The sequence below is a fragment of the Oncorhynchus kisutch genome, linkage group LG5 (genome assembly GCF_002021735.2).
Source record: "Oncorhynchus kisutch isolate 150728-3 linkage group LG5, Okis_V2, whole genome shotgun sequence".
NCBI lineage: Eukaryota > Metazoa > Chordata > Actinopteri > Salmoniformes > Salmonidae > Oncorhynchus > Oncorhynchus kisutch.
In genome coordinates, this window is record NC_034178.2 from 46477920 (window position 1) to 46503975 (window position 26056).

General features: G+C 42.6%; 2 protein-coding genes across 4 annotated transcripts in view; both read left to right on the plus strand.

The window, feature by feature from the left end:
• The window catches only part of LOC109890231 (zinc finger protein 385A-like), a 110483-nt gene extending 94627 nt beyond the window's left edge, over nucleotides 1-15856 (plus strand). For both annotated transcript variants that reach the window (XM_020482215.2, XM_020482217.2), the window contains exons 4-8: nucleotides 3699-3870; nucleotides 6724-7053; nucleotides 12471-12658; nucleotides 13422-13508; nucleotides 13681-15856. In XM_020482215.2, the coding sequence (XP_020337804.1) occupies nucleotides 3699-3870; nucleotides 6724-7053; nucleotides 12471-12658; nucleotides 13422-13508; nucleotides 13681-13953 (1050 nt within the window). In that variant the 3' untranslated portion in view covers nucleotides 13954-15856. The remainder of the gene's footprint in view (nucleotides 1-3698; nucleotides 3871-6723; nucleotides 7054-12470; nucleotides 12659-13421; nucleotides 13509-13680) is intronic.
• Nucleotides 15857-18049: 2193 nt separating this feature from the next.
• gpr84 (G protein-coupled receptor 84) lies at nucleotides 18050-22423 on the plus strand. 2 transcript variants are annotated; one of them, XM_031825204.1, is made up of 2 exons: nucleotides 18050-18198; nucleotides 19230-22423. In XM_031825204.1, the coding sequence occupies exon 2, from the start codon at nucleotides 19252-19254 to the stop codon at nucleotides 20503-20505; it is 1254 nt and encodes a 417-aa protein (XP_031681064.1). In that variant the 5' UTR covers nucleotides 18050-18198; nucleotides 19230-19251; the 3' UTR covers nucleotides 20506-22423. The 2 variants fall into 2 exon arrangements, with proteins under 2 accessions (XP_031681064.1, XP_020339046.1); XM_020483457.2 differs by having other exon boundaries at nucleotides 18056-18198; nucleotides 19251-22423.
• Nucleotides 22424-26056: the final 3633 nt, after the last annotated feature.

Here is a 26056-nt window from a genome sequence, read left to right on the forward strand (position 1 = left end):
TGGACACCATGTTCTCACATTCTGTAGTGCACACTCAAATCAAATACAATGTTATTTGTCACATGTGCCAAATACAACAGGTGTAGACTTAACTGAGAAATTATAATAAAAAGAAAAATAGTAACACAAGGAATAAAATACACAAGAATAAATCAATATACAGAGAGTACCAGTACCAGGTCAATGTGCAGAGGTACGAGGTATTTGAAGGCAGGGTAAAGTGACTAGGCATCAGGATAGATAATAATAGCAAATGAGTGTAAAAGTGTGTGTGTTTGTGTTGTCGGTATGCGTGTGTTTGTGTTTATGTGTGTGTGTGTGCATATCTAGTGTACAGTATGTGAATGTGTGTGGAGTTTTTGGCAATATTTTGGCTATCCTTTCACACCGCCTGATATAGAGGTGGTGGATGGCAGGGAGCTTGGCCCCAGTGATGTACTGGGCTGTTCGCACCACCCCCTGTGGCGCTTTGTGGTCGAGGGTTTGCTGTAGGGTCAGGTGTCACTGTCGTCAACCCTGTGTGTGTGGGTGTGTGAGTGTCATCTGTCCGTCTGTGCCTGTATGTAGCAGTGTAGAATAGTGTACTGTGTGTGGTGTGTATGTGTGTGTTCAACTTCCACTGTTGTAAAAACTCGACTGGACCCATGGCCACCTGTTTGGCCTTCACTCTCTTTATGCATCATCATCAGTACAGTCAGTGTGTGTGAGAAAGTCCTGATCTCCATCTGCTCTACCAGTCCAGTACTCAGTAATCTGAGAGGGGAAGTCAGGTTATGAGCTCAGAGCACAATGGAAGTTCTCTAATAATGAAAGAATAGTCTGCTCACAGTATACAGCCAAGGATCTGTTATTGCAGCCTTACTGCATTTCAGAAGCACAGTTAGAGACACTATTATATAATACTTTCCACACGTTTCAAATATTATACCCCAGCCAGCATACATTGTCTTTCCTGCTATGAACAGTAAGATATTTTGATATAAATATTTAAAATAAAGTACCGGCAGCACTCTCACTGAATTGTGTTTTCTGTCAGTCAACATGGATTAAACGTCATCATCTGCTGAACCAGATACAATTAAAGACTGAAGCTGAACCAAACCAACATATCTGGATTGATTCCTATAAACTCAGAAGCAAACTTATCACACTGCCAGTCTGCCACCAGTAATGTACTGTATACTGCAATTCATTCCAAGCAGCCACCAGCCATACAGGACAGGCTGTCTATGCTGCAAGACCGACGTCACATGCCTCTTTATTGTGCTGCATTGGCTATCGTTACCACTGCAGCACCACAACGCTGGACACCTTCTCTCTCTCTCTCTCTCTCTCTCTCTCTCTCTCTCTCTCTTTCTCTCTCTCTCTCTCTCTCTCTCTCTCTCTCTCTCTCTCTCTCTCTCTCTCTCTCTCTCTCTCTCTCTCTCTCAATTTCAGTCCCTAAGATAGATCCTGCTTCCTTTTCCTTTGTTCCGCCTCTTCTTCATACATGTTGATGTCTCTATCTCTTTCTCTCTTTCTGGTCTACTTCCTGTGCCCCTTCTCTTCTGCATTTCCCTCGTCCTCCCTCTCCTCTCCCACCCCCCCTCTCCTCCATTGTGTTGCCTGTCGGCTGTACAGTAGACTTGGCTGCTAGACCAGTTCTCTCTGGTTCCTCTGCCTTTGTCACTCATAGATTAAACATCAAAGCCGCATCCTGCTCAGAGAGAAAAGGATCATATTTTCATATCCACTTTTCATAACGCTTCTTAACCCATTCCAAACATCATGTACTCCTCTTTTATAACTCTTCAGTTCTACACTAAAGATCTCTCTTTCCTCCTTCCTTCTAATCTCTTTCTAGACTTCCTCTGCGCTATCCCCTCTTCCTGTCTCCCTGTCCGTCTCCCCTCTCTGTTGTCAACTCTGTTCAGTTGTAATTGATTGTTGAATTTTATTGATCCCCCAAGACCTAAACACTGAAGGTCAGGACAGAGCTTCAAAACCAAAGCTTTCCTCCACCGAGAGAGAGAAGAGGAGATGAGAGAGAGAGAGAGAGAGTGAGAGAGAGAGAGAGAGAGAGAGACAGGGGGGGGGGGTACAATCTGAAATAGTGAAAGTAGAGTGGGAGAGAAGTGAGAGAGAGGCAATTACTTTTCTCTGTAAGTCTGTCTCTTTGGAGAACATAACTGTTGCTGAGTGGGTTATCCCTCCTCCTTCATGTCTAATCTGGGGCTATTTGTGTACCTCTGTCGTCGGCAATTACTGCCTGAGGTTTAGGGAGGCATCCCTGACACGTCCCAGTAGCCCCCTCACCTCGTTGATGCCCCCCTCACTCCCTCGCTACTGCCAAGCCCCAGCTCTCTTTGTAGCTATGTAGCTGCCTACAGTACACACAGCCTCCCTTGGTGACACTCTGGCCACTCACATTCCTTATTCCTCCTTGAGCAGCAGTAGTCAGGTTGCAGCTGTCAGTGTTTCCTCACACCTCTGGGTCTATTTTAGATAATCCCATTCTCACCACTCGATAATCATCACAGGCTCAGTTCAGTAATTAGTAATTTATTGCAGAGGAACCACCAGAACATTCTAGAATTCTCCTCTGTAAAGACAGACTAGAGAAGTCCTGAACATTATAGTACTATATAGGGTCTGGAATGTTCTAGAACGCTTAAAGAATGATTACTGCTGACCTACTGTTTGTACACTCAGTGTAGTTCTCACATTGACAACACACCACAGAGAGCATGTGCTCCTCAGCTGCTGTATTTTGTGCTATTTTGTGTTGAACAAGGATAGTTATAAAGTCACTACAGTCCCTGGTTCGAATCCAGGCTGTGTCACATCCGGACGGGATGACGGGATGATTGGGAGTCCCATAGGGAGGCGCACAATTGTCCCAGCGTCATTCAGGTTTGGCCGGAGTAGGCCGCCATTGTAAATAAGAATTTGTTCCTAACTGACTTGCCTAGTTCAATAAAGGTTAAATTACATACAAAATAAAAATAAAACCCACCCCTGTGTAGACATTGGGGATCTCAGTGATAAATTAATCAGAGATGCATAATTGATCTACTGAACTGCTGAAGAGTGCTCCAGCCAGTCAGCCAGCCAGCCAGTCAGCCAGCCAGTCAGCCAGTCATTCAGCCAGCCAGTCAGCCAGTCAGTCAGCCAGCCAGCCGGGCAGTCAGCCAGCCAGCCAGTCGGTCAGTCAGCCAGTCAGTCAGCCAGCAGTCAGCCAGTCAGCCAGTCAGTCAGTCAGCCAGCAGTCAGTCAGTCAGCCAGTCAGTCAGTCAGTCAGTCAGCCACAGGAACAGGCAGGTACAGAGCAGGGACAGCACAGGGCTCATATGACAGCCTAAAGCCATCTGCTGAGAGACGTCCAGTCAACACTATGGCTAGAGTTTACTCCACTGACCTCACTGGGTCTGAAACAGGCCTGTGGATGATAGATACTGTACTAAACAGGAAAACAGGACACAGCCGTAGTGTGAAAATAAAACAGCCAGGGTGTGCGTGGTGTCCCATGGCCATGCTAAGGTTGCTATTGGAGTGAGTGAATTATCATCTGCTAAAGATTGGGTATATTTTTTTTTCTTTCTGATATACGCAGATATCAGATAAGCATGGTGCTCAGAAGTGTGTGAATAATAATACCCATGTGGATTATGATGTGACATATCATGTCATGCCCTCTCCTCCCCATGTTCTTTTCTCAGAGTCAGGCAGAGGCCCACTATAAGGGGAACCGCCACGCTCGGAGGGTAAAAGGCATTGAGACCTCCAAGACTCGCCCCCAGGAGGGTGACAAACTGGCCACTCTCCCTACAGCCGCCCCCTCTCCACCAGGCCCCTCGCCATCCAGCCCAAGCTCTAACCCTAGAAAACAGGGTAAGCACCACCTGTGCTCTACACCGCACACACACACACACACATGCTGAACCCACACAAAGATATAACCTAAACACACACATGCTGAACCCACACAAAGATATAACCTAAACACACGCATGCTGAACCCACACAAATATATAACCTAAACACACACACATGCTGAACCCACACAGAGACATAACCTGAACACACACAAGTCACTGCATTTAATCATGGCAAGGTAACTGGAAACATGACCGAATACAAACAGTGTAGTTATTCCCTCCGCAAGGCAATCAAACAAGCAAAGTTTCAGTAAAGAGACAATGTAGAGTCGCAATTCAACGGCTCAAACACGAGACATATGTGGCAGGGTCTAAAGTCAATCACGGATTACAAAAAGAAAACCAGCACATTCGTGGACATTGACGACTTGCTCCCAGACAAATTAAACAACGTCTTTGCGTGCTTTGAGGACAATACAGTGCCACGACACGGCCATCTACCAAAGACTGTGGGCTCTCCTCCGTGGCCGATGTGAGTAAAACATTTGAACGTGTTAACCCTCACAAGGCTGACGGCGGAGATTGCATCCCTAGCCGCATCCTCAGAGCATGAGCAAACAAGCTGGCTGGTGTGTTTACGGACATATTCAATCAATCCCTATCCCAGTCTGCTGTTCCCACATGCTTCAAGATGTCCAGCATGGTTCCTGTACCCAAGAAAGCAAAAGTAACTGAACTAAATGACTATCGCCCCGTAGCACTCACTTCTGTCATCATGAAGTGCTTTGAGAGACTAGTCAAGGATCATATCACCTCCACCCTACCTGATAACCTAGACCCTCTTCAATTTGCTTACCGCCCTGATAGGTGCTCAGACGATGCAATTTCGATCACACTGGAAACTTCCCTATCCCATCTGGACAAGAGGAATACCTATGTAAGAATGCTGTTCATTGACTATAGTTCAGCATTCAACAGCATAGTCCCCTCCAAACTCATCATTAAGCTTGAGACCCTGGGTCTCGACCCGGCCCTGTGCAACTGGGTCCTGGACTTTCTGACTGGCCGCCCCCAGGTGGTGAAGGTAGGGAACAACATCTCCACCCCGCTGATCCTCAACACTGGGGCCCTACACGGGTGCGTTCTCAGCCCTCTCCTGTGCTCCCTGTTCACCCATGACTGCGTTGCCATGCATGCCTCCAACCCAATCGTCAAGTTTGCAGACAACACTACATTAGTGGGCTTGATTACCAACAACGACAAGACAGCCTACAGGGAGGAAGTGAGGGCCCTCGGAGTGTGGTGTCAGGAAAATAAACTCTCACTCAACGTAAACAAAACAAAGGAGATGATTGTGGACTTCAGGAAACAGCAGAGGGAGCCCCCCCCCCCCCCCCCCCGGTTTGCACAATGCATCACCGGGGGCAAACTACCTGCCCTCCAAGAGACATACAGCACCCGATGTCACAGGAAGGCCAGAAAGATCATCAAGGACAACAACCACCCGAGTCACTGCCTGTTCACCCCGCTATCATCCAGAAGGTGATGTCAGTACAGGTGCATCAAAGCTGGTACTGAGAGACAAAACAGCATCTAGCTCAAGGCCATCAGACTGTTAAACAGCCATCACTATCATAGAGAGGCTGCTGCCAACATACTGACTCAAATGGATTTAATAAAGTTATCACTAGTCTCTTTAAATAATGTCACTTTAATAATGTTTACATATCCTACAGTACTCATATGTACAGAGTGTATTTTATACCATCTATTGCATCTTGCCTATGCTGCACGGCCATTGAGCATCCATATGTTTACATTGTGTGTATAAGGTAGTCATTGTGAATTTGTTAGATTACTTGTTAGATATTACTGCACTGTCGGAACTAGAAGCACAAGCATTTCGCTACACTGCATTAACATCTGCTAACCATGTGTATGTGACCAATACAATTTGATTTGATTTGACATGCTGAACCCACAGAGAGATATAACCTAAACACACACACATGCTGAACCCACACAGAGATATAACCTAAACACACACACATGCTGAACCCACACAGAGATATAACCTAAAGACACACACACACATGCTGAACCCACACAGAGATATAACCTAAACACACACACATGCTGAACCCACACAGAGATTTAACCTTAACACACACACACACGTTTCAGTCTGTGTGTGTGTAAAGTTCAGCTGTTTAGTCAAAGATCCGGGGTGAAACAGAACAGTCGTACAGAGGGATGTCTGCTAAGAGACGCCTCTGTCAGCACTGACAAGAATCAGCTTCCCAGGCATCCGTCACTGGGATTGGCCAGCAGAGGAGAGGAGGGTGGTGGGGAGTGGTTAAATACTATGTAGTATGAAGGCTCTACTGGCTCTCAACACTTGTCTTTTGTTTATCTCTTGGTTCAATTGGCAGGCCAGATGACCCTGTGCTACATACAGTGGTTAAGCTACAGTAACATTAAGATTATTGTGCTGTTCTACTGACCCTCCTTCCATCCTCTCCAACCTGAATAACCTGACATGACCCAGATATTCCACCCTACCCTGACTCACTCCAGATGGGGGAGACAGATGTGTGGCCCTCTGGGGCAGAGTTTTGACCCTGTAAGTTCAGACATAGTACTGTACTAGTGCCGCAGCATCATCATCATCATCATAATATTATCTGGTGTGCTCTACACATAAGTGATTATGCCCAAGAATCCGGTGTTTGTGGATATATTGGCATGGGTGTTGTTAGGCCCGAGACAAAGTCAAGTTTTTAACCAATCAGCATTCAGGATTAGAACCACCCGTTGTATAAAATATGGTAGAAAATGTTCTATTTCCCATCTGTTCTCTTCACAGATGACGTCCAGTCCCGCCCACATTCAAACGGCTCAGACATGACACCCAGCCCCATCCCCATGTCGGTCCATGACACCTCCCTGCTCCCTGTGTGTTCATCCCTGCCCCCTTTGAGTACACCTATGCCCACCAACTCCACCTCCATCCCCTCCCCGGCCCTTTGTGCCCCCCAGGTGGACACCCCCATGGCGGGCCCCCCTGACACCCTGTCCCCGGCCCCCAGCCTCTTTTCAGGGGAGTCTGAGGAGGACAAGGCCAAGAAGCTGCTCTACTGCTCACTGTGCAAAGTGGCCGTCAACTCCCTCTCTCAGCTAGAGGCGCACAACAAAGGTAAGGCTCCTTCCAAAGACAGAACTGATAACGCAATGTGTAATAAAGTCTATTGTCATTGAACATTCCGGCATAGATAGATATTGCCTTCTCAGCAGCCTCAAAATTAGCCACACAAAGTGATGCTTGAGCTTTTACAAACACAACATTTTATGTGTCCTCCTTCACACCCTGATCTCTGACATTGACTCATGGGATACCACTGTTACACACAAGGGACAAAACTACACACAGTGGCATAACTGATTAAATATATTTTCTTCCACTCAAGGATTTATGAATACACTGCAAACCACAGCTAAGGCATTGTGGTTGAATAACTTCACAAGGCCAAATATTGCAATACTAAGCCAGGGCTTCTGATGCACACACAGAACCTAAGTCACACTCCCAGGGAAGAAGAGTTAACAATGAATATTTCAGTGCGTTCAAGGCTAGATTAACCAGCTCAACTCAAATGACAGAAGAACAGCTTGGCTTTCATTCACCACATAGAGAGACAGGACAATACTTCCACGTGTCTGGTTCATTTAAACAGATATAACAATCAGATTGTTTTCTTTTAGTTACAATATAAAATTTTAGTAGATACTGTTATCCAGAGTGACTTGTAGTAGTGAATGCATACATTTTCATTCATACTGGTCCCCCATGGGAATCGAGCCCACAACCCTGGTGGTGTAAGTGGCATGTGCTACCAACTGAGCCACATGGGACTACTAGTTATGTTTGTCTTTCCTAAAGCCATCCCTCCAAAACATACACACCTGGAGGTAATTACATAGTGCACAATTTTGAACATGAAAAGTTATTAATAAACAAATTAGGTACATTTGAACAGAAATGGAATGGTTCATTGGATGAGTCTAAAACTTTGCACATACACTGATGCCATCTTGTGGCCAAAATCTGGGCTGGAATAATACATTATGGCCTTTCTCTTGCATTTCAAAGATGATGGTACAAAAAAATACAAAAGAATGGTTGTTTTTTTCTTTGTATTATCTTTTACCAGATCTAATGTGTTATATTCTACTACATTACTTTCACATTTCCATAAACTACAAAGTGTTTCTATATGCATATCCTTGCTTCAGGGCCTGAGCTATAGGCAGTTAGATTTGAGTATGTCATTTTAGGCAAAAATTGAAAAAAGGGGCTAATCCTTAACCTCATGCTCCTTTGAGACCCCGCTTTCAAAGTCACTGAGATCTCTTCTTCTAGCCATGGTAGCCAACATAATAGGCAACTGGGCATTTTTATTCATGACCCTAAGCATGATGGCATGTTAATTACTTGGACCACTCAGGAACCACACCTGTGTGGAAGCACCAAGCACCTGCTTTCAATATACTTTGTATACTTCATTTACTCAAGTGTTTCCTTTATTTTGGCAGTTACCTCTAATGTACAGTATAATCAAGACCAGGGATGGGAAACTTTGATAGGGGTGGGGGCCACCAAAAATCTTAACTCATCATGTGGGGCCCAGTCTGCTTACCCGCATCCATACTCACACATGTAGTCAGAGCCGGCACTAGCCTTTTGGGGGCCCTAAGCTAAATTTGGTTTCGCCAGTTGCCCTTCCCTGTACTAGACTGAGAATGGAGAGAAGGAAATGTTCCTTTAAAAAAGAGCCAAAAGAAGGTGTGAACAGGGACTGACCGTGAAATGAGAGTGAACAAGAGAAATAGGAAATAATGGTTCTGTACTACATGACAAGACAATAACAGAGCAGGAGATAGGTTACCAAAACTGCTGAATAGCCTAATCCTGAAAATGTTTAGCTGTGCTCTCTAGTGGCTAGTCAATGTCACCACACTTTCTGACTCAATATACTGCTTAGGCCTAATCATCTTTCTATGCTCAATTAGCCTCAATGTGATCTAGTCCACCATATTCTTCTGAGGGCTAGGTTAATTACAATGATAGCCACAAACAAATGATAATTTAAGGAACATACTAATACAAATATATCCAAACGCTTACTGTAGCTTGCTTCTGGGTGACCGAGTGCGGCCTGTGTTGGCGGCTGTGATGAAAGAAATACTGCAAATAATTTTGTAAACACAAAAACAATACGTTATTTATTCAACCGAGGAAGACAATAACTTGTGCTGGATATGCAGCGAGAAAGGCTTGCCTTGGGAGACACATTTCCATTGACGCACGGAGTAGCATATGGATGTGCAGGCTATTCAAAATCGAATTTAAGGTGCAAAATAATTCAATAGTTTAAACAAAAGTCACAATGGCCTATTCCATATTACAATTATAAAGATCTGTCATTTCTTAATAGTGTCCTCCTTCACACCCTGATCTCTGACATTGACTCATGGGATACCACTGTTACACACAAGGGACAAAACTACACACAGTGGCATAACTGATTAAATATATTTTCTTCCACTCAAGGATTTATGAATACACTGCAAACCACAGCTAAGGCATTGTGGTTGAATAACTTCACAAGGCCAAATATTGCAATACTAAGCCAGGGCTTCTGATGCACACACAGAACCTAAGTCACACTCCCAGGGAAGAAGAGTTAACAATGAATATTTCAGTGCGTTCAAGGCTAGATTAACCAGCTCAACTCAAATGACAGAAGAACAGCTTGGCTTTCATTCACCACATAGAGAGACAGGACAATACTTCCACGTGTCTGGTTCATTTAAACAGATATAACAATCAGATTGTTTTCTTTTAGTTACAATATAACATTTTAGTAGATGCTGTTATCCAGAGTGACTTGTAGTAGTGAATGCATACATTTTCATTCATACTGGTCCCCCATGGGAATCGAGCCCACAACCCTGGTGGTGTAAGTGGCATGTGCTACCAACTGAGCCACATGGGACTACTAGTTATGTTTGTGTTTCCTAAAGCCATCCCTCCAAAACATACACACCTGGAGGTAATTACATAGTGCACAATTTTGAACATGAAAAGTTATTAATAAACAAATTAGGTACATTTGAACAGAAATGGAATGGTTCATTGGATGAGTCTAAAACTTTGCACATACACTGATGCCATCTTGTGGCCAAAATCTGGGCTGGAATAATACATTATGGCCTTTCTCTTGCATTTCAAAGATGATGGTACAAAAAAATACAAAAGAATGGTTGTTTTTTTCTTTGTATTATCTTTTACCAGATCTAATGTGTTATATTCTACTACATTACTTTCACATTTCCATAAACTACAAAGTGTTTCTATATGCATATCCTTGCTTCAGGGCCTGAGCTATAGGCAGTTAGATTTGAGTATGTCATTTTAGGCAAAAATTGAAAAAAGGGGCTAATCCTTAACCTCATGCTCTTTTGAGACCCCGCTTTCAAAGTCACTGAGATCTCTTCTTCTAGCCATGGTAGCCAACATAATAGGCAACTGGGCATTTTTATTCATGACCCTAAGCATGATGGCATGTTAATTACTTGGAACACTCAGGAACCACACCTGTGTGGAAGCACCAAGCACCTGCTTTCAATATACTTTGTATACTTCATTTACTCAAGTGTTTCCTTTATTTTGGCAGTTACCTCTAATGTACAGTATAATCAAGACCAGGGATGGGAAACTTTGATAGGGGTGGGGGCCACCAAAAATCTTAACTCATCATGTGGGGCTCAGTCTGCTTACCCGCATCCATACTCACACATGTAGTCAGAGCCGGCACTAGCCTTTTGGGGGCCCTAAGCTAAATTTGGTTTCGCCAGTTGCCCTTCCCTGTACTAGACTGAGAATGAAGAGAAGGAAATGTTCCTTTAAAAAAGAGCCAAAAGAAGGTGTGAACAGGGACTGACCGTGAAATGAGAGTGAACAAGAGAAATAGGAAATAATGGTTCTGTACTACATGACAAGACAATAACAGAGCAGGAGATAGGTTACCAAAACTGCTGAATAGCCTAATCCTGAAAATGTTTAGCTGTGCTCTCTAGTGGCTAGTCAATGTCACCACACTTTCTGACTCAATATACTGCTTAGGCCTAATCATCTTTCTATGCTCAATTAGCCTCAATGTGATCTAGTCCACCATATTCTTCTGAGGGCTAGGTTAATTACAATGATAGCCACAAACAAATGATAATTTAAGGAACATACTAATACAAATATATTCAAACGCTTACTGTAGCTTGCTTCTGGGTGACCGAGTGCGGCCTGTGTTGGCGGCTGTGATGAAAGAAATACTGCAAATAATTTTGTAAACACAAAAACAATACGTTATTTATTCAACCGAGGAAGACAATAACTTGTGCTGGATATGCAGCGAGAAAGGCTTGCCTTGGGAGACACATTTCCATTGACGCACGGAGCAGCATATGGATGTGCAGGCTATTCAAAATCGAATTTAAGGTGCAAAATAATTCAATAGTTTAAACAAAAGTCACAATGGCCTATTCCATATTACAATTATAAAGATCTGTCATTTCTTAATAGTACAAAAAATACATAAAATATCAAAGTTTTGAAATGAACAAGAACATCATGAAATGTAGAACTACATTACACTCCACAGAGAAAATGTAGAACTACATTACACTCCACAGAGAAAATGTAGAACTACATTACACTCCACAGAGAAAATGTAGAACTACATTACACTCCACAGAGAAAATGTAGAACTACATTACACTCCACAGAGAAAATGTAGAACTACATTACACTCCACAGAGAAAATGTAGAACTACATTACACTCCACAGAGAAAATGTAGAACTACATTACACTCCACAGAGAAAATGTAGAACTACATTACACTCCACAGAGAAAATGTAAAATGTAGAACTACATTACACTCCACAGAGAAAATGTAGAACTACATTATACTCCACAGAGAAAATGTAGAACTACATTACACTCCACAGAGAAAATGTAGAACTACATTACACTCCACAGAGAAAATGTAGAACTACATTACACTCCACAGAGAAAATGTAGAACTACATTACACTCCACAGAGAAAATGTAGAACTACATTACACTCCACAGAGAAAATGTAGAACTACATTACACTCCACAGAGAAAATGTAGAACTACATTACACTCCACAGAGAAAATGTAGAACTACATTACACTCCACAGAGAAAATGTAGAACTACATTACACTCCACAGAGAAAATGTAGAACTACATTACACTCCACAGAGAAAATGTAGAACTACATTACACTCCACAGAGAAAATGTAGAACTACATTACACTCCACAGAGAAAATGTAGAACTACATTACACTCCACAGAGAAAATGTAGAACTACATTACACTCCACAGAGAAAATGTAGAACTACATTACACTCCACAGAGAAAATGTAGAACTACATTACACTCCACAGAGAAAATGTAATCAAGGAGTTATCAGGCCTAGTTTTATTAAAATTTACAAACAACAACAACTAATATTTCCTTCTCTAACAGGTACCAAACACAAAACCATCCTGGAGGCATGGAGTGGGCTGGGCCCCATAAAAACGTACCCTCGGCTGGGCCCTAACCTGAGCCCAGACCAGGCAGGGGGGCTGCCCTCGGACCACAACACTCAGGAACGCACCTTCCACTGTGAGATCTGCAACGTGAGAGTGAAATCTGAGCTGCAGCTCAAACAGGTGAGTGAGTAAGTAACATGACTACTGCCCAAGAGTGAAGTTTCCCCTAGGTACAGATCTAGGATCAGCCAGTGGTGTAAAATACATAAGCAAAAATACTTTCAAGTAATCCTGAAGTAGTTTTTTTGTGGTATCTGTACTTTACTGTGAATACTTTTACTTTATAACATTCCTAAAGAAAATGATGTACTTTTTACTCCATACGTTTTCCTGACACCCAAAAGCACCAGTTATATTTAGAAGGCTCAGGCAGGACAGGAAAATGGTCAAATTCACGCACTTATCATTGGTCATCCCTACTGCCTCTGATCTGGCGGATTCACTAAATACAAATGCTTCATTTATAAATGATGTCTGAGTGTTGGAGTGTGCCACTGGCTATCCTTAAATTAAGGATTTTGAAATTATTTATACTTTTACTTTTGATAGTTAAGTATATTTAAAACCAAATACTTTAGACTTTTACTCAAGTAGTATTTTACTGGGTGACTTTTACTTGAGTAAGTTTCCATGAAAGTTTCTTTACTTTAACTTAAATGTGAGAACTGGGTACATGTTCCACTACTGGGATCAGCTACCCCTCCCCCAATCCTAACCTTAACCATTAGTGGGGGAAATGCAAAACTGACCCAAGATCAGCATCTAGAGGCAACAGTACCTTATACCTACAGCTTAATTCATCATTCAGATACCTCACTGAAAGAAGGATGCACATTTGGAGAAAGAAGAAAACATATAACGCCCCACTTATTTTTCTCTTCAGCATATATCTAGTCGAAGGCATCGGGATGGAGTCGCAGGGAAGCCCAATCCCCTCCTTAGCCGGCATGAGAATCGCACAGACTTTGTGGTAATGATCCAATTATGTGTATAGGCTATAGCAATATTTCTAAATCATTATTTGATGATTCAGTCATTTAGCTCAGGGTTGTCTAATAGACAGCATACCACAGTTTGCCTCTTCTCTCACCTTACTCATTACTCATTTTAACCTTTACACTGTTTCTTTCTCTGGATCTCAGTCATCCTTGACCTTCTCAAAGGAACTTCCAAAAACTCTGGGCCATGGACTGTTTCCTAACCCCCTGGCTGTTGCCGTGGCGATGGCAGCCGCTGCCTCCTCCAATCAGCTGGCTCAGCTGCGTGCCCCTGGTCCCATTTCTCACACTCAGAACTACCATCCCCACCACCACCTCTTACAGGGCACACTACAAGGCACACACCTCAGCCTCCTAAGGCCCGCCCCCGGGCCTATGCGCACCACCCATGGGCCAATCCTCTTCTCCCCTTATTGACGGTGATGGGATGGGGCACTATCAGGAAGGAGCACACTGTGAAGTAAACAGGGAAAACCATTGATAGATAATAAACAGATGTTAAAACTTAAATATTTGAAATAGGAAAGACTATGCCTTTTCCTCTCTACCCTTCCACCCTTTTTTGTTTAATAAATTCCAAAGCGAAGGATGGACAGCTTGCAGATATTTTAAACAGGAAGGATGCATGACAGACTAAGATGGACTTTCTGTCAATGCTTTCCCTCCGTTAACCCTCCTCTAACCTTCCGTTAAAAATATTTGTACAGGTCAAACTTGTATCCTGGCTGAGGGTGACTCAGTAGACTGAGTGTTCTATTTCCTCCACATCTCTGCATTTCTGGTTCAGTGAACTCCCATCCAAAGCCATCTGCAATATACGTTGCATACTGCAAAACCCTGTTGGGGTGTTCAATAATCTAAGTGCAGTACCTATCTACAGGTGTAGGATCTCAATTTAATCAACCTGTTGCAGAAAATTTGTAGTGTATTTGAGTCCTAAAAAGGCCTATGGGGTTTGTAATTTCCACTTTGAAATTTCAGACTTGACTTTCCCTTATTAAAAATGGATCAACCCCTACAAAAATGTCCATTAATTATAATCCACATAATAATTCACATTTCCTGTTGCTGCAGGATTATTTCCTGCTGTAGCAAACTGGATAAAATGAATATCCTACATCTGTACCCCACTCTGTAGTTCCAGGTTCTAGATTAGGTGCCTGCTCTGCAGATCCAGGCACAAGGTACATTGTACTGTATGTTTCGAGGTTCTAGATATATGTTCTAGTGTTGTGTTGAGGATAATAGCTGTTAGTCTATATATCCTCTGTTGTCAGATCAGGTGAGAGAGAGAGAGAAGTGAAGGAAGCAAGGAAGGAATAGAGAAACCCCACTGTAACTCAAGGCAGAAATGTGTACTGAATGCACCAAGGTAGAGCTAAATGTTTTTAAGAAATCTGAATAAGATATTTTAAGAAATGTGAATGAATGCAATGAAAAATGATGGACTTGTGATAAACCATTTATTTAACTGTTGTTTTCTTAGCATACCTCCTCTTTCAGTCTTATTGTCTGTAAGAAGTCAGAGAGAAAGGGAGAGTGGGACATGTTACGGACTGGAACTGTTACGAGAAGTCAATTGGTTCCTTTGAGCATTCTTCCAGTTTCTGCCCTTGTCTTATATTTTTGTATGGCTGGTGTCAAAGTGTTGTGTTTCTGTGTGTGTGCGTATGTGTGTATTCTGGAGATAGGTAGAGATAGATGAAGCACGCAATTATGCCTCAATGGTGACCCCTTTCATTCAAACTGGAAACTACTCAGCGAGACAGCTAATTTTAGTACCTTTACTCAAAACTTAAGTATGTCTGCACAGTCCCAACAAAGTGTGGTATTAGGGTGTTAAGGGAATTGTTTCTACACAGTTAACAACAGGGGGAGGCTTAGGGATATCTGATGGCACCACCCTCTTCTAGTGAGAACACAAGGGAGGTGGGTTTTCCCTTCCAGGAGTGATTGCTGACCTGTGATCCTACACCCAGATGGTAGCATGTTGAGTGTGGTGTGAGTGAGAAACACTGTGATGGATGTTTGAAGTGAAGAAGTAGGACACGTTTGTTACAGTTCACAAAGGGGAAATTAATATGAACCTGTATTTTCTCTCACATGCTCATCACAAGCAGCGATGTGAGTGATAGTAGTATAATATGAGAATTTTCTCCAGAGTAATGAAATGAATCATATATTTCCACTTTAAGAGGAGACCGTTGTCCTATTCTGCCTCATGTACACTACCGGTCAAACGTTGTAGAACACCAACTAATTTAAGAGATTTTCTTTATTTTTACTATTTTCTACATTGTAGAATAATAGTGAAGACTTCAAACTATGAACTAACACATATGGAATCATGTAGTAACCAAAAGTGTTAAACTTGAGTGTTAAACTTGTTTGCCTTGATGACAGATTTGCACACTCTTGGCATTCTTGGCAGATTTGCACACTCTTGGGGTGGGAGGTAGCCTAGTGGTTAGACCATTGGGCCTATAACTAAAAGGTTGCTAGATCAAATCCCTGAGCTGACTTGGTAACAATCTGTTGTTCTGCCCCTGAACAAGGCAGTTATCCCACTATTCCTTGGCCATAATTATAAATGAGAATTTGTTCTTAACTGGCTTGTCAAGCTAAATAAAAAATGTAATCCTCTCAATCAGCTTTTCCAACAGTCTTGAAGGAGTTCCCACATATGCTGAGCACATGTTGGCTGCTTTTCCTTCACTCTGTGGTGCGACTCATCCCAAACCATCTCAATTTGGTTGAGGTCGGGGGATTGTGGAGGCCAGGTCATCTGATGCAGCACTCGATCACTCTCCTTCTTGGTCAAATAGCCCTTACACAGCCTGAAGGTGTGTTGGGTCAGTGTCCTGTTGAAAACAAATGATAGTCCCACTAAGTCCAAACAAGATGGGATGGCGTATCATTGCAGAATACTGTGGTAGCCATGATGGTTAAGTGTGCCTTGAATTCTAAATAAATCACAGACAGTGTCACCAGCAAAGCACCCCCACACCATCACACCTCCTCTTTCATGCTTTACGGTGGGAACCACACATGCAGAGATAATCCCGTTCACCCACACCGCGTCTCACAAAGACACAGCAGTTGGAACCAAAAATCTCAAATTTTGACTCCAGACCAAAGGACAAATGTCCACTGCTAGTGTTTGTTGGCCCAAGAAAGTCTCTTCTTCTTATGGTGTCCTTTAGTAGTTGTTTCTTTGCTGCAATTCGACCATGAAGGCCTGATTCACACAATCTCCTCTGAACAATTTATGTTGAGATGTGTCTGTTTCTTGAACTCTGTGAAGCATTTATTTGGGCTGCCATTTCTGAGGCTGATAACTCTAATGAACTTATGCTCTGCAGCAGAGGTAACTCTGGGTCTTCCATTCCTGTGGCTGTCTTCATGAGAGCTAGTTTCATCATAGCGCATAATGGTTTTTGCAACTGCACTTGAAGAAACTTTCAAAGTTCTTGAAATGTTCCGTATTGTCTTAAAATAATGATGGACTGTCATTTCTCTTTGCTTATTTTAGCTGTTCTTGCCATAATATGAACTTGGTCTTTTACCAAATAGGTATATCTTCTGTATACCACTCCTACCTTGTCACAACACAACTGATTGGCTCAAACGCATTTAGAAGGAATGAAATTCCACAAGTTAACTTTTAACAAGGCACACCTGTTAATTGAAATGCATTCCACCTCACGATGCTGGTTGAGAGAATGCCAAGAGTGTGCAAAGCTGTCATCAAGGCAAAGGGTGGTTATTTAAAGAATCTCACATGTAAACAAATCAAAATATATTTGAACACTTTTTTGGTTACTACATGATTCCATGTGTTATTTCATAGTTTTGATGTCTTCATTATTATTCTACAATGTAGAAAATAGTTCAAAAAATAAAGAAAACCCCTTGAATGAGTAGGTGTAACTTTTGACCGGTAGTGTATTCATACCCAACCTCACACTAACCCATACAGATGGAGCCTGTTCCTCCTGTAAGCCACCAAACTATTTGTTTCTCATACAGTATTAGAAGGGTAAAGGACTGAGAAATTGTAGCAATAAATAAATAAATAATGTGTACAAATATATTAAATGTTATTTCGGAGATAATATTGAATCATTATAGACTGTTTTAGCGATGTTGGCAAAAGAGCTTCCTTATTGTTGAATAAACAAACTGAAGATGAATAAATTATTTACAAAATGACTGTGGTGGTGATGCTATATACTGTGCAATGTATGTTCATAGAAATGCTTTTGAATACTGATTGTTAAGTTTTAATGTCTTATGTCTGACTAGTAGTGCAGAGTGAGCATTTCTAACAAAATGAGGATACAGTAGCCAGTAGGTGAGGAAATCAGAAAAAGAACACATTATTTGCTATGAAAACTCGGAATTGACCAGAATTGAGAAACATCCGTCATGAAACAGAAATCACACACATTGCATCACATTTGATGAGGTCACAGGGATCTACCAATGAGAAGACTAGAGGAAGCTCAAAAGAGGTGAAAAGGAGAAGGAACCAGTTAAGTGACTGATAAACTGCATAAAGACTTTGAGACAACAGAACAACCACGACACACAGGACAACACAAATGCCAAGATACTGCACAGAGAGACACAGACTCCTTGACAGAAAACGTTAGAACTGAGGTGAGAAATAAACTTCCGGATTTTTTCTGTTCTTTGTGGTGATACTCTGTTCGATAGTAATATTCCTGTGTTAACACTACCTGTGGAAGTTGATGTTCTCGTGTTTCAGATCAACTTCCGTGATGTGAGTTAATTATTCACCCCATATAGAGAACTATTATCAAAAGGAATGTACTGTCCTGTACTCTACTGTACAGCCGTTGACATCTAACAGAATTGTCTGACATCTCCATTTGTATTTATTATGGTGTTAACAGTTCATTTCCAGGAACACTAACTGAAAGTGAATAGTTATTCCATCAAAGGCATTGGATTATATTGTCAAGTCTGCTATACAATCCTAGTGAGAGAAAGAATGGATTTGCCTAGTCATATTATAATACAGCATGTCATTGAAGTGTATTGTCCATTGAGGGGGCTGTGACCCCTCCAATTTGATCAATTTGTAAAATAGATACTGTATTTATAACGTACGGTTTCTTTCACACATTATTAAGGTGTTAAATTTAGTCAGTCAAAACGTTATTGCCTCTGTAGTCATGCTGAAGTAGCTGCAGTATATCTAATACAGTACATGCCTTATTGGGATGGCTGTGATCTGATATGCACAGAACACAGAACACCAAACAACATCAATTATTTGAATGGAAAAAAGAGCAGCAGAAATAGCAAGAACAGCTACTGACAAAGTCAAGGTTGGTTCTGAAACATGACATTATTGAACATGTGTGGAACACCCCAACATGACAGAGAACAATTAATGGTTCACCACATTTTTTCAACAAGCAGGAAGTGGTCTAGGAACCCTGCATCTACAGCACCCCTCTGACTTAACCCCACTCGTCAACAGCCTGCCATTATTTGACTGACAGCTAATCATTTTGGAATTTCTCTTCTCTCTCTGTGTGTAATGTGTAAATGATGTGATGTGCAATACATTTGTTATGCGTATCTGATGTGGAATCAACTTTATATGATTTATATCATTGTGTTTCCAATCCAACTTCCCCCTGACCTGGGGAAAAATAAAGTTGATACCTCTCTCTTCCCAGGATGCTGGAGAACGTCACAGGTGATGTGCAGAATGACACCTTCTCCTGCCACCACCCTTCGGTGGAGGCCTACCGCTACTTCGGCGTGCTGTGGGGTTCGGTAGTTACTATAGTTGGAACGGTGGGGAACATGCTTACCATTCTGGCCTTCGCCACGGACACCCGGCTGCGGACGCGTTTCAACGTGCTGATAGTGAACCTGGCCCTGGCGGACCTGTTGTACTGTACCCTGCTGCAGCCCGTCTCTGTCGACTCCTACCTACACCTCCGCTGGAGGGGCGGACCTCTCTGGTGCAGCATCTTTGGCCTCCTCCTCTTTCTCTCCAACTCTGTCTCTATCATCACCCTGTGTCTGATCGCGGCCAGCCGTTACCTGCTGGTGACGAAGCGGGATGTGTTTGAGCGGGTGTTTTCTGGTCGAGGCCTGGCTATCCTCCTGCCCTCCACCTGGGCCCTGGGCCTGGCCAGCTTCGGCCCGCTCTGGCCCGTTTATGTATTTGCCCCACAGGTGTGCACCTGCAGTTTCCACCGCACCAGGGGGCGCCCTTACACCACCGTGCTGCTATTCTTCTACTTCTTTATCGGCCTGGGCTGCGTGGGGATTTTCTACCTGCTCATTTACAGGCGAGTCAGGGTGGCGGCACTGGCACTGGTCCGCTACCGGTTTAGCCGACGCTCGTCACAAAAGAAGCCGAACTCATCAGAACAAGGGACGGAGGGGGATAGTGGAGTCGGGAGCGGGGTGGCCACCACCCAGAGCTGTGAATTGAGCAGCCAGGCAGAACTAACCCAATACAAGGAGGTAGAGGTGAAGGTGCACCCTGGGAAAGCTCAGTCCTCCCACTCCACCTGGGGCTCTGCTTTAACTTCGCATTCAGCTCACCTAGCAGGGGCACAGGAGCTAACCCCTGCCCTCAACCCTGTGCCCCGCTCGGCCACTCCTGCCCCCATCACTGCTCCCTCCTCCTCCACCACCTCTTCAGGGGACAATGTTGAGTTTAGACGTGTGACCCGGATGTGTTTCACTGTCTTCCTGTGTTTTGTGGGCTGTTTTGTCCCGTTCCTGCTGCTGAACATTGCTGATAAGCAGAACCGTGCACCTCAGGTGCTCCACATGTTCTGTGCCAACCTCACCTGGCTCAACAGTTGTATTAACCCTGTGCTCTATGCTGTCATGAACCGCCAGTTCGGACAGGCCTACCGGGCCCTTCTAGTCAGGGCCGCCACACCCTTCACACACCTCTGGACACGGTGACCTATACATGTTGGTTGTTTAGTAGATGCAGTTATTCAAATGGACTTTAGTCAGTGTATTCAATTAAGGTACATAAGACAACCACACATTGGTAATTATCACTCACTTTTCTCAGCCCACACTGGAATGGATGGAGCTACTTCCTCCTATCTAACTTCCTCTCCTCCTTCCTGAATATTACATTTACTGTCACCTAGCAAGGGAAAAATGAGCTTTTCTGTGATTTTTGGAAAGGGCAAATTTATTTTGGGCTAAGATTATGCCTGTTTTTTTCCCAGTTGCAAACACCAATGTACAGTTACTGTTAAGCCTTTGTCCCCGTACATGAGCGGCCATATAATGTGGTCAAATCTCATCAGGAAATCTATTTTATTCCAGCAGGAAGCCAGAAGCCACCAACAGGGAGATAGTTATGCAAAGAACTATAGCCTCCTTTACGTCTTGTGTTTATTTATTGTCTGTGCCATTGTACTTTTTTCTGTTCATTTACACTCCCCTACGGTACATGTGTATTTGGACAGTAATGATAAATGTTTTTAATCTGGCTCTGTACTCCAGCATTTTGGATTTGAGATCAAATGTTTCATAAAAAGTGACAGCACACACAGACTGTCACCTTTTTATTTGAGGGTATTTTCATACTTATCTGATTTAACGTTTAGAAATGGAAGCACTTTATATATCTAGTCTCTCCATTTGAAGATGTCAAGTATTTGGACACATTTCCCTTCGTGTATTTAAATAGTCATAAGTTTAGTATTTGGTCCCATATTCCTTGCACACAATGATTACGTCAAGCTTGTTGGATGCGTTTACAGCTTGTTTTGGTTGTGTTACGGATTATGTTTTGTCCAATAGGAAGTGAATGGTGAATGGTATTTTTGGTGTCACTTTTATTGTAATACTATAATATATTTGTGAACACTTCTACATGAATGTGGACACTACCATAATTATAGATCCTGAATAAATTGTGAATGATGAGAAAAAGTTACAAAGGGACAAAGAACATACACCCCCAAAATCTCCCCCATTATTGGTAATAGTGAGAGGGGATTGACTAATCATTTTTCCTAATCATGGCGTCATCAGAATTTACTCCATTCAGTTTTTATTGGGGAAAACAGAATCAAAACAAACTGAAAATGGATCCATTGAGTTTGTAGCCACAAGCTTGATGTAGTCATTGTGTGCTAACAATATGGGACCAAATACAACACTGACAACTTTGGTACATTATAAATGATATTTGAAATACATATGAATTTGGACAGTGAAGCAAAAACAAATCTAAGTCTCCTCATTACTTCATAGTACCTTTTATTTGGAAACATAGGATATTATCCTTTTACACATAGGACATTTCATTTACACAACATGTGGAACTTCTGCCAACCCTAAAGCAGAACTTTTGAAAGATTTCTCAACTCGCATGACCTAAAGTAATGGTGCAACTCAAAATGTCCTCCATGACATGATTAAGTTGACCTTCACCTCCTGATAGTTGAGAATATTTGTAATCATAGCAGTCATATTGGTATACGTGATTGGATTTGTCATATCATAGTCTATTGCAGAATTACAATGTTGAGATTATTTTAATACAGAGCAACATACTGTATATTACTCAGCTCAAATAGTTTCTCCTTCCACAGCTTGTCTCATCCTAGCCTACTTTTATTGTAACTATCTCAGTAGATATGTCACTGTGACATAACTGAAGACTAGACGAATCTCCTTGGTTTTGTTGTCAAACGCATTGCCACATTTCAGGGTTGAAGTAGAAGATGTATTTTATTGGCAGGTTGGGTCACAGGTCATTAAGTTTATCTGAAGCCATTCATCATTAATGTCATTATTCGAGCTGCAGTGCTCCGTAAAATAAACAAAGAAATTATCCCATGTATTGGGAATGTCATCTGTAACGCACATCTATCCTTGCTGTATTAAGGAGTACTGGACAAACAGAGCAAAGTTTCCAGCATCCCTGCTGCTGCTAGTACAACATAAAACGATAACAACTGCCTGCCTGTGGTGACGTTTCACTGCCACACTCCCTGAACTGTGAATAGTGGTATATACACCAATTCAGTCATTAATGATCACACTGTCGGCAGCCTACGCTGTGCCATAGAACACTGTACACCCACAGTGGATTAACACAGAGGGACAAGTTATTCATAATAAGGTAAGTGGTAATCAGAAATGCTATACAAGACAAGAAGTGCAAAAGGATCAATACCTTTTCACACACCAAGCTTTTTATTTTTATGAAGCCTCCAGTTGTGTGAAGGCATTGTTATATTATACAAAAATCTAAATCTGATTCACATATTTTGTCTTGTCAGAACACAGTCAAGTCCCATAGAGCAAAGTCATCAAAAAAATCTCCATTCCTTCGCAAGAGCGAGATATTTCATCATACAAAAATGTATTATGCTGTACCCGATGGGCACAACATAATGGCCAGGCAGCATTTATATTGAAGCAGAGTAGTAGCCTACAGTATATAGAATGCACCATGTAACGAGGTTATAGTCAAATGAGCATGCTCAAAGCTGATGAAGATTGTACTACTAAAATAGTGTATGGTTAATATAGTTAGATTAAAAATGGATGGAGGATGTCTTCTCAGGTGTTATGGGTAAGTGATTCCACAGTAATAAGTGTAATATAATTTGGTTAGACATGGTGTATTGTGGTGAATATTGTTTGAGTGGTTATTCACAGGGCTGCTGTGAAGGGGAGTCCGGGTAGAACCATTTCGGGGAAGGCTGTGTTATCCTACAGGATGTCAACGCTGTCTAACACATTGGGGACGTTGAGGAACTCCTGGAGAATGGACTTCAGGTCCTCCTCTGGGTTTACCACAGGGGGGGTGGGGGTTGATTAAATGTTCAGCAGTCTTATGACTTGGGAGTAGAAGCTGTTGAGGAGCCTTTTGGTCCTAGACTTGGCGCTCCGGTACCGCTTGCCATGCAGTAGCAGAGAAAACAGTTTATGACGTGGGTGACTGGAGTCTGACAATTTTTTGGCCTTTCCTCTGACACCGCCTAGTATATAGGTCCTGGATGGCAGGAAGCTTGGCCCCAGTGATGTACTGGGCCGTACGCACTACCCTCTGTAGCGCCTTACGGTCAGATGCCGAGCAGTTGCCATACCAGGTGGTGGTGCAACCGGTCAGGATGCTCTCGATGGTGCAGCTGTAGAACTTCTTGAGGATCTGGGGACCCATGCCAAATCTTTTCAGTCTCCTGAGGTGGAAAAGGTGTTCACGACTGTCTTGGTGTGTTTGGACAATGATAGTTCGTGGGTGATGTGGACACACCGTTGATGTTAATGGGGGTCTGTTCGGCCCGGCCTTTCCTGTAGTACACGATCAGCTCCTTTGTCTTGCTCACATTGAGGGAGAGGTTGTTGTCCTGGCTATAGGCTGTCTCGTCATTGTCGGTGATCAGGCCTAAAACTGTTGTGTCGTCAGCAAACTTAATGATGGTGTTGGAGTCGTGTTTGGCCACGCAGTACAGGAGGGGACTAAGTACACACCCCTGAGGGGCCCCAGTGTTGAAGATCAGCGTAACGGATGTGTTGTTACCTACCCCTACCACCTGGGCGCGGCCTGTCAGGAAGTCCAGGATCCATTTGTAGAGGGTGTTTAGTCCCAGGGTCCTTAGCTTAGTGATGAGCTTTGTGGGCACTATGGTGTTGAATACTTTAATTTAGCTGGATCCCAGGAATAATAGCTGCTGCTTTGGCAGCATTCTCACATTGGTGTCCCTTTTGTCCAGGTGGGAAAGGACAGTGTGGAGTGCGATTGAGAGAACATAACTGACATTTGATGAGAAAAAAGGGATTTGGTTGATTGAGGGTTTGACTGAGAGAGGTGGCGACTCACCGAAGGCCTTTCCACACAGACCATTCATTGGGTTCAATGACCCCAAGCCATTTCCCTCCGTCATGTCAGAATACACAGGCGACTTATCCTCCAGTCTGTTCCTACAGTAACCAATAATAAACAGCCATTACACACAACCAGTTCCTGAGGTGACCAATGAGAGATTGGGATTACACTACCATTTGAGGGGATCAAAGTATTTTCATTTTAGGAGCGTTCAGCACAAAATGGCCTCTGTTCGAAAAGCACAGGTAGAATAAGGGCTAAGGGAGGCTCACGTATGTATTTTCAGGTTACTCATAATCCACAATCCACAATCCACAAATTCAAAAATACTCACTCACTCACTTTAGTGACGAAAAGCAACTTAGTTTGTATGTACTTAATGTAATGTGCTGAAAAGACAAAGGTAAATTCTTTAGATAAATATCAATCAACTCTCATCTTGCAAGAAGGATGTCAAATTCTTTGTAAACAAACTATAAAATGCATCAAGAATCCACACTTCCATTGCACCACAAGCATAAGGTTACTCTGGTATGCTCACCTCCACTCTTCTCTGTGTAGTACTTCCCAAAGCCCTCCACTTTGGGCGTGTCAGGGTAGAGGAAGAGGGGGTTTTCTGGGATTTTCTCTGCCTCCAGCATCTGGAAGATTCTGATGATCTCATGGAAGGGGATCTGGCCAAGGTCCACTTTGGTGAAGGGCTGCACCGAGCGCACGTCAGGCTCACCTGGAGAGGGAAGAGAGGATGAGAAGGAGAATAGATTAGATAATGAGGTAGTAGACCAGGGATGATCAACTAGATGCAGCCAGAGGACGATGTTTTCTTGAGTGGATTATCAGGGGGCCAGAACATAATTACAAATAAATGTGTCAACTGTAAATTGACTGTAAGAAGCCCAAACAGATATAACATTTGACTAAAACATAATCATGTCAAACCTTGCTTACATTTAAATATGATCACATATCCCTCTCTAATATGCGTGGGAATACTTTGGAACCAAATATCCCAATATTATTTGGAGTTGATTTGCTGTTTTTGCAGTATTTTATGTCAACCAATACAAAACAATTATAAATCACCCGCCATCCAGCAGTTGGAGAACTCTGTAGTAGAGCAATGTTTCCCTAACTGTGGGACACAATTCTAAATTGGTGCAATTCTAAGAGGTGCAATTTCTAAATTGGGTAGTGCATCATCAGTTCCCCTTGTCATGTTAGTCACTGCATACCTTAGAGAGCTATTTAGAACTTGTCAGAAATGTCCAGATCAACTAGCTCATGTCAGCCAACATTTTCTTTCCTATTTAGTTTTTTTTAGCCCATAGAAAGTTGTAATTTTTTTGTCACTCAAATATCAAATTAATACACAGACATGGCAAAAATGTATAGAATTGCAAGAAAATTATTTTAAACAGCAACATTTTCTTTGCACCTCATGACAAAGTATGAGGGGTGCTGGAAGGGGAACCCCTCTAGAGGATATGCACATCACCAAAAGTATGTGAAAATTTCATTTGAAAAATCACTGGCATTCATTTGGAGTTGGTCCCCCCTTTGCTGCTATAACAGCCTCCATTATTCTGGGAAGGCTTTCCACTATACATTAGAACATTGCTGCAGGGACTTGACTGACTCGCAGTTGGAGTT

Bases quoted from the DNA above. Each gene is read 5' to 3' on its own strand.
- gpr84 (XM_031825204.1), top strand. From the start codon at position 19,252: ATGCTGGAGAACGTCACAGGTGATGTGCAGAATGACACCTTCTCCTGC.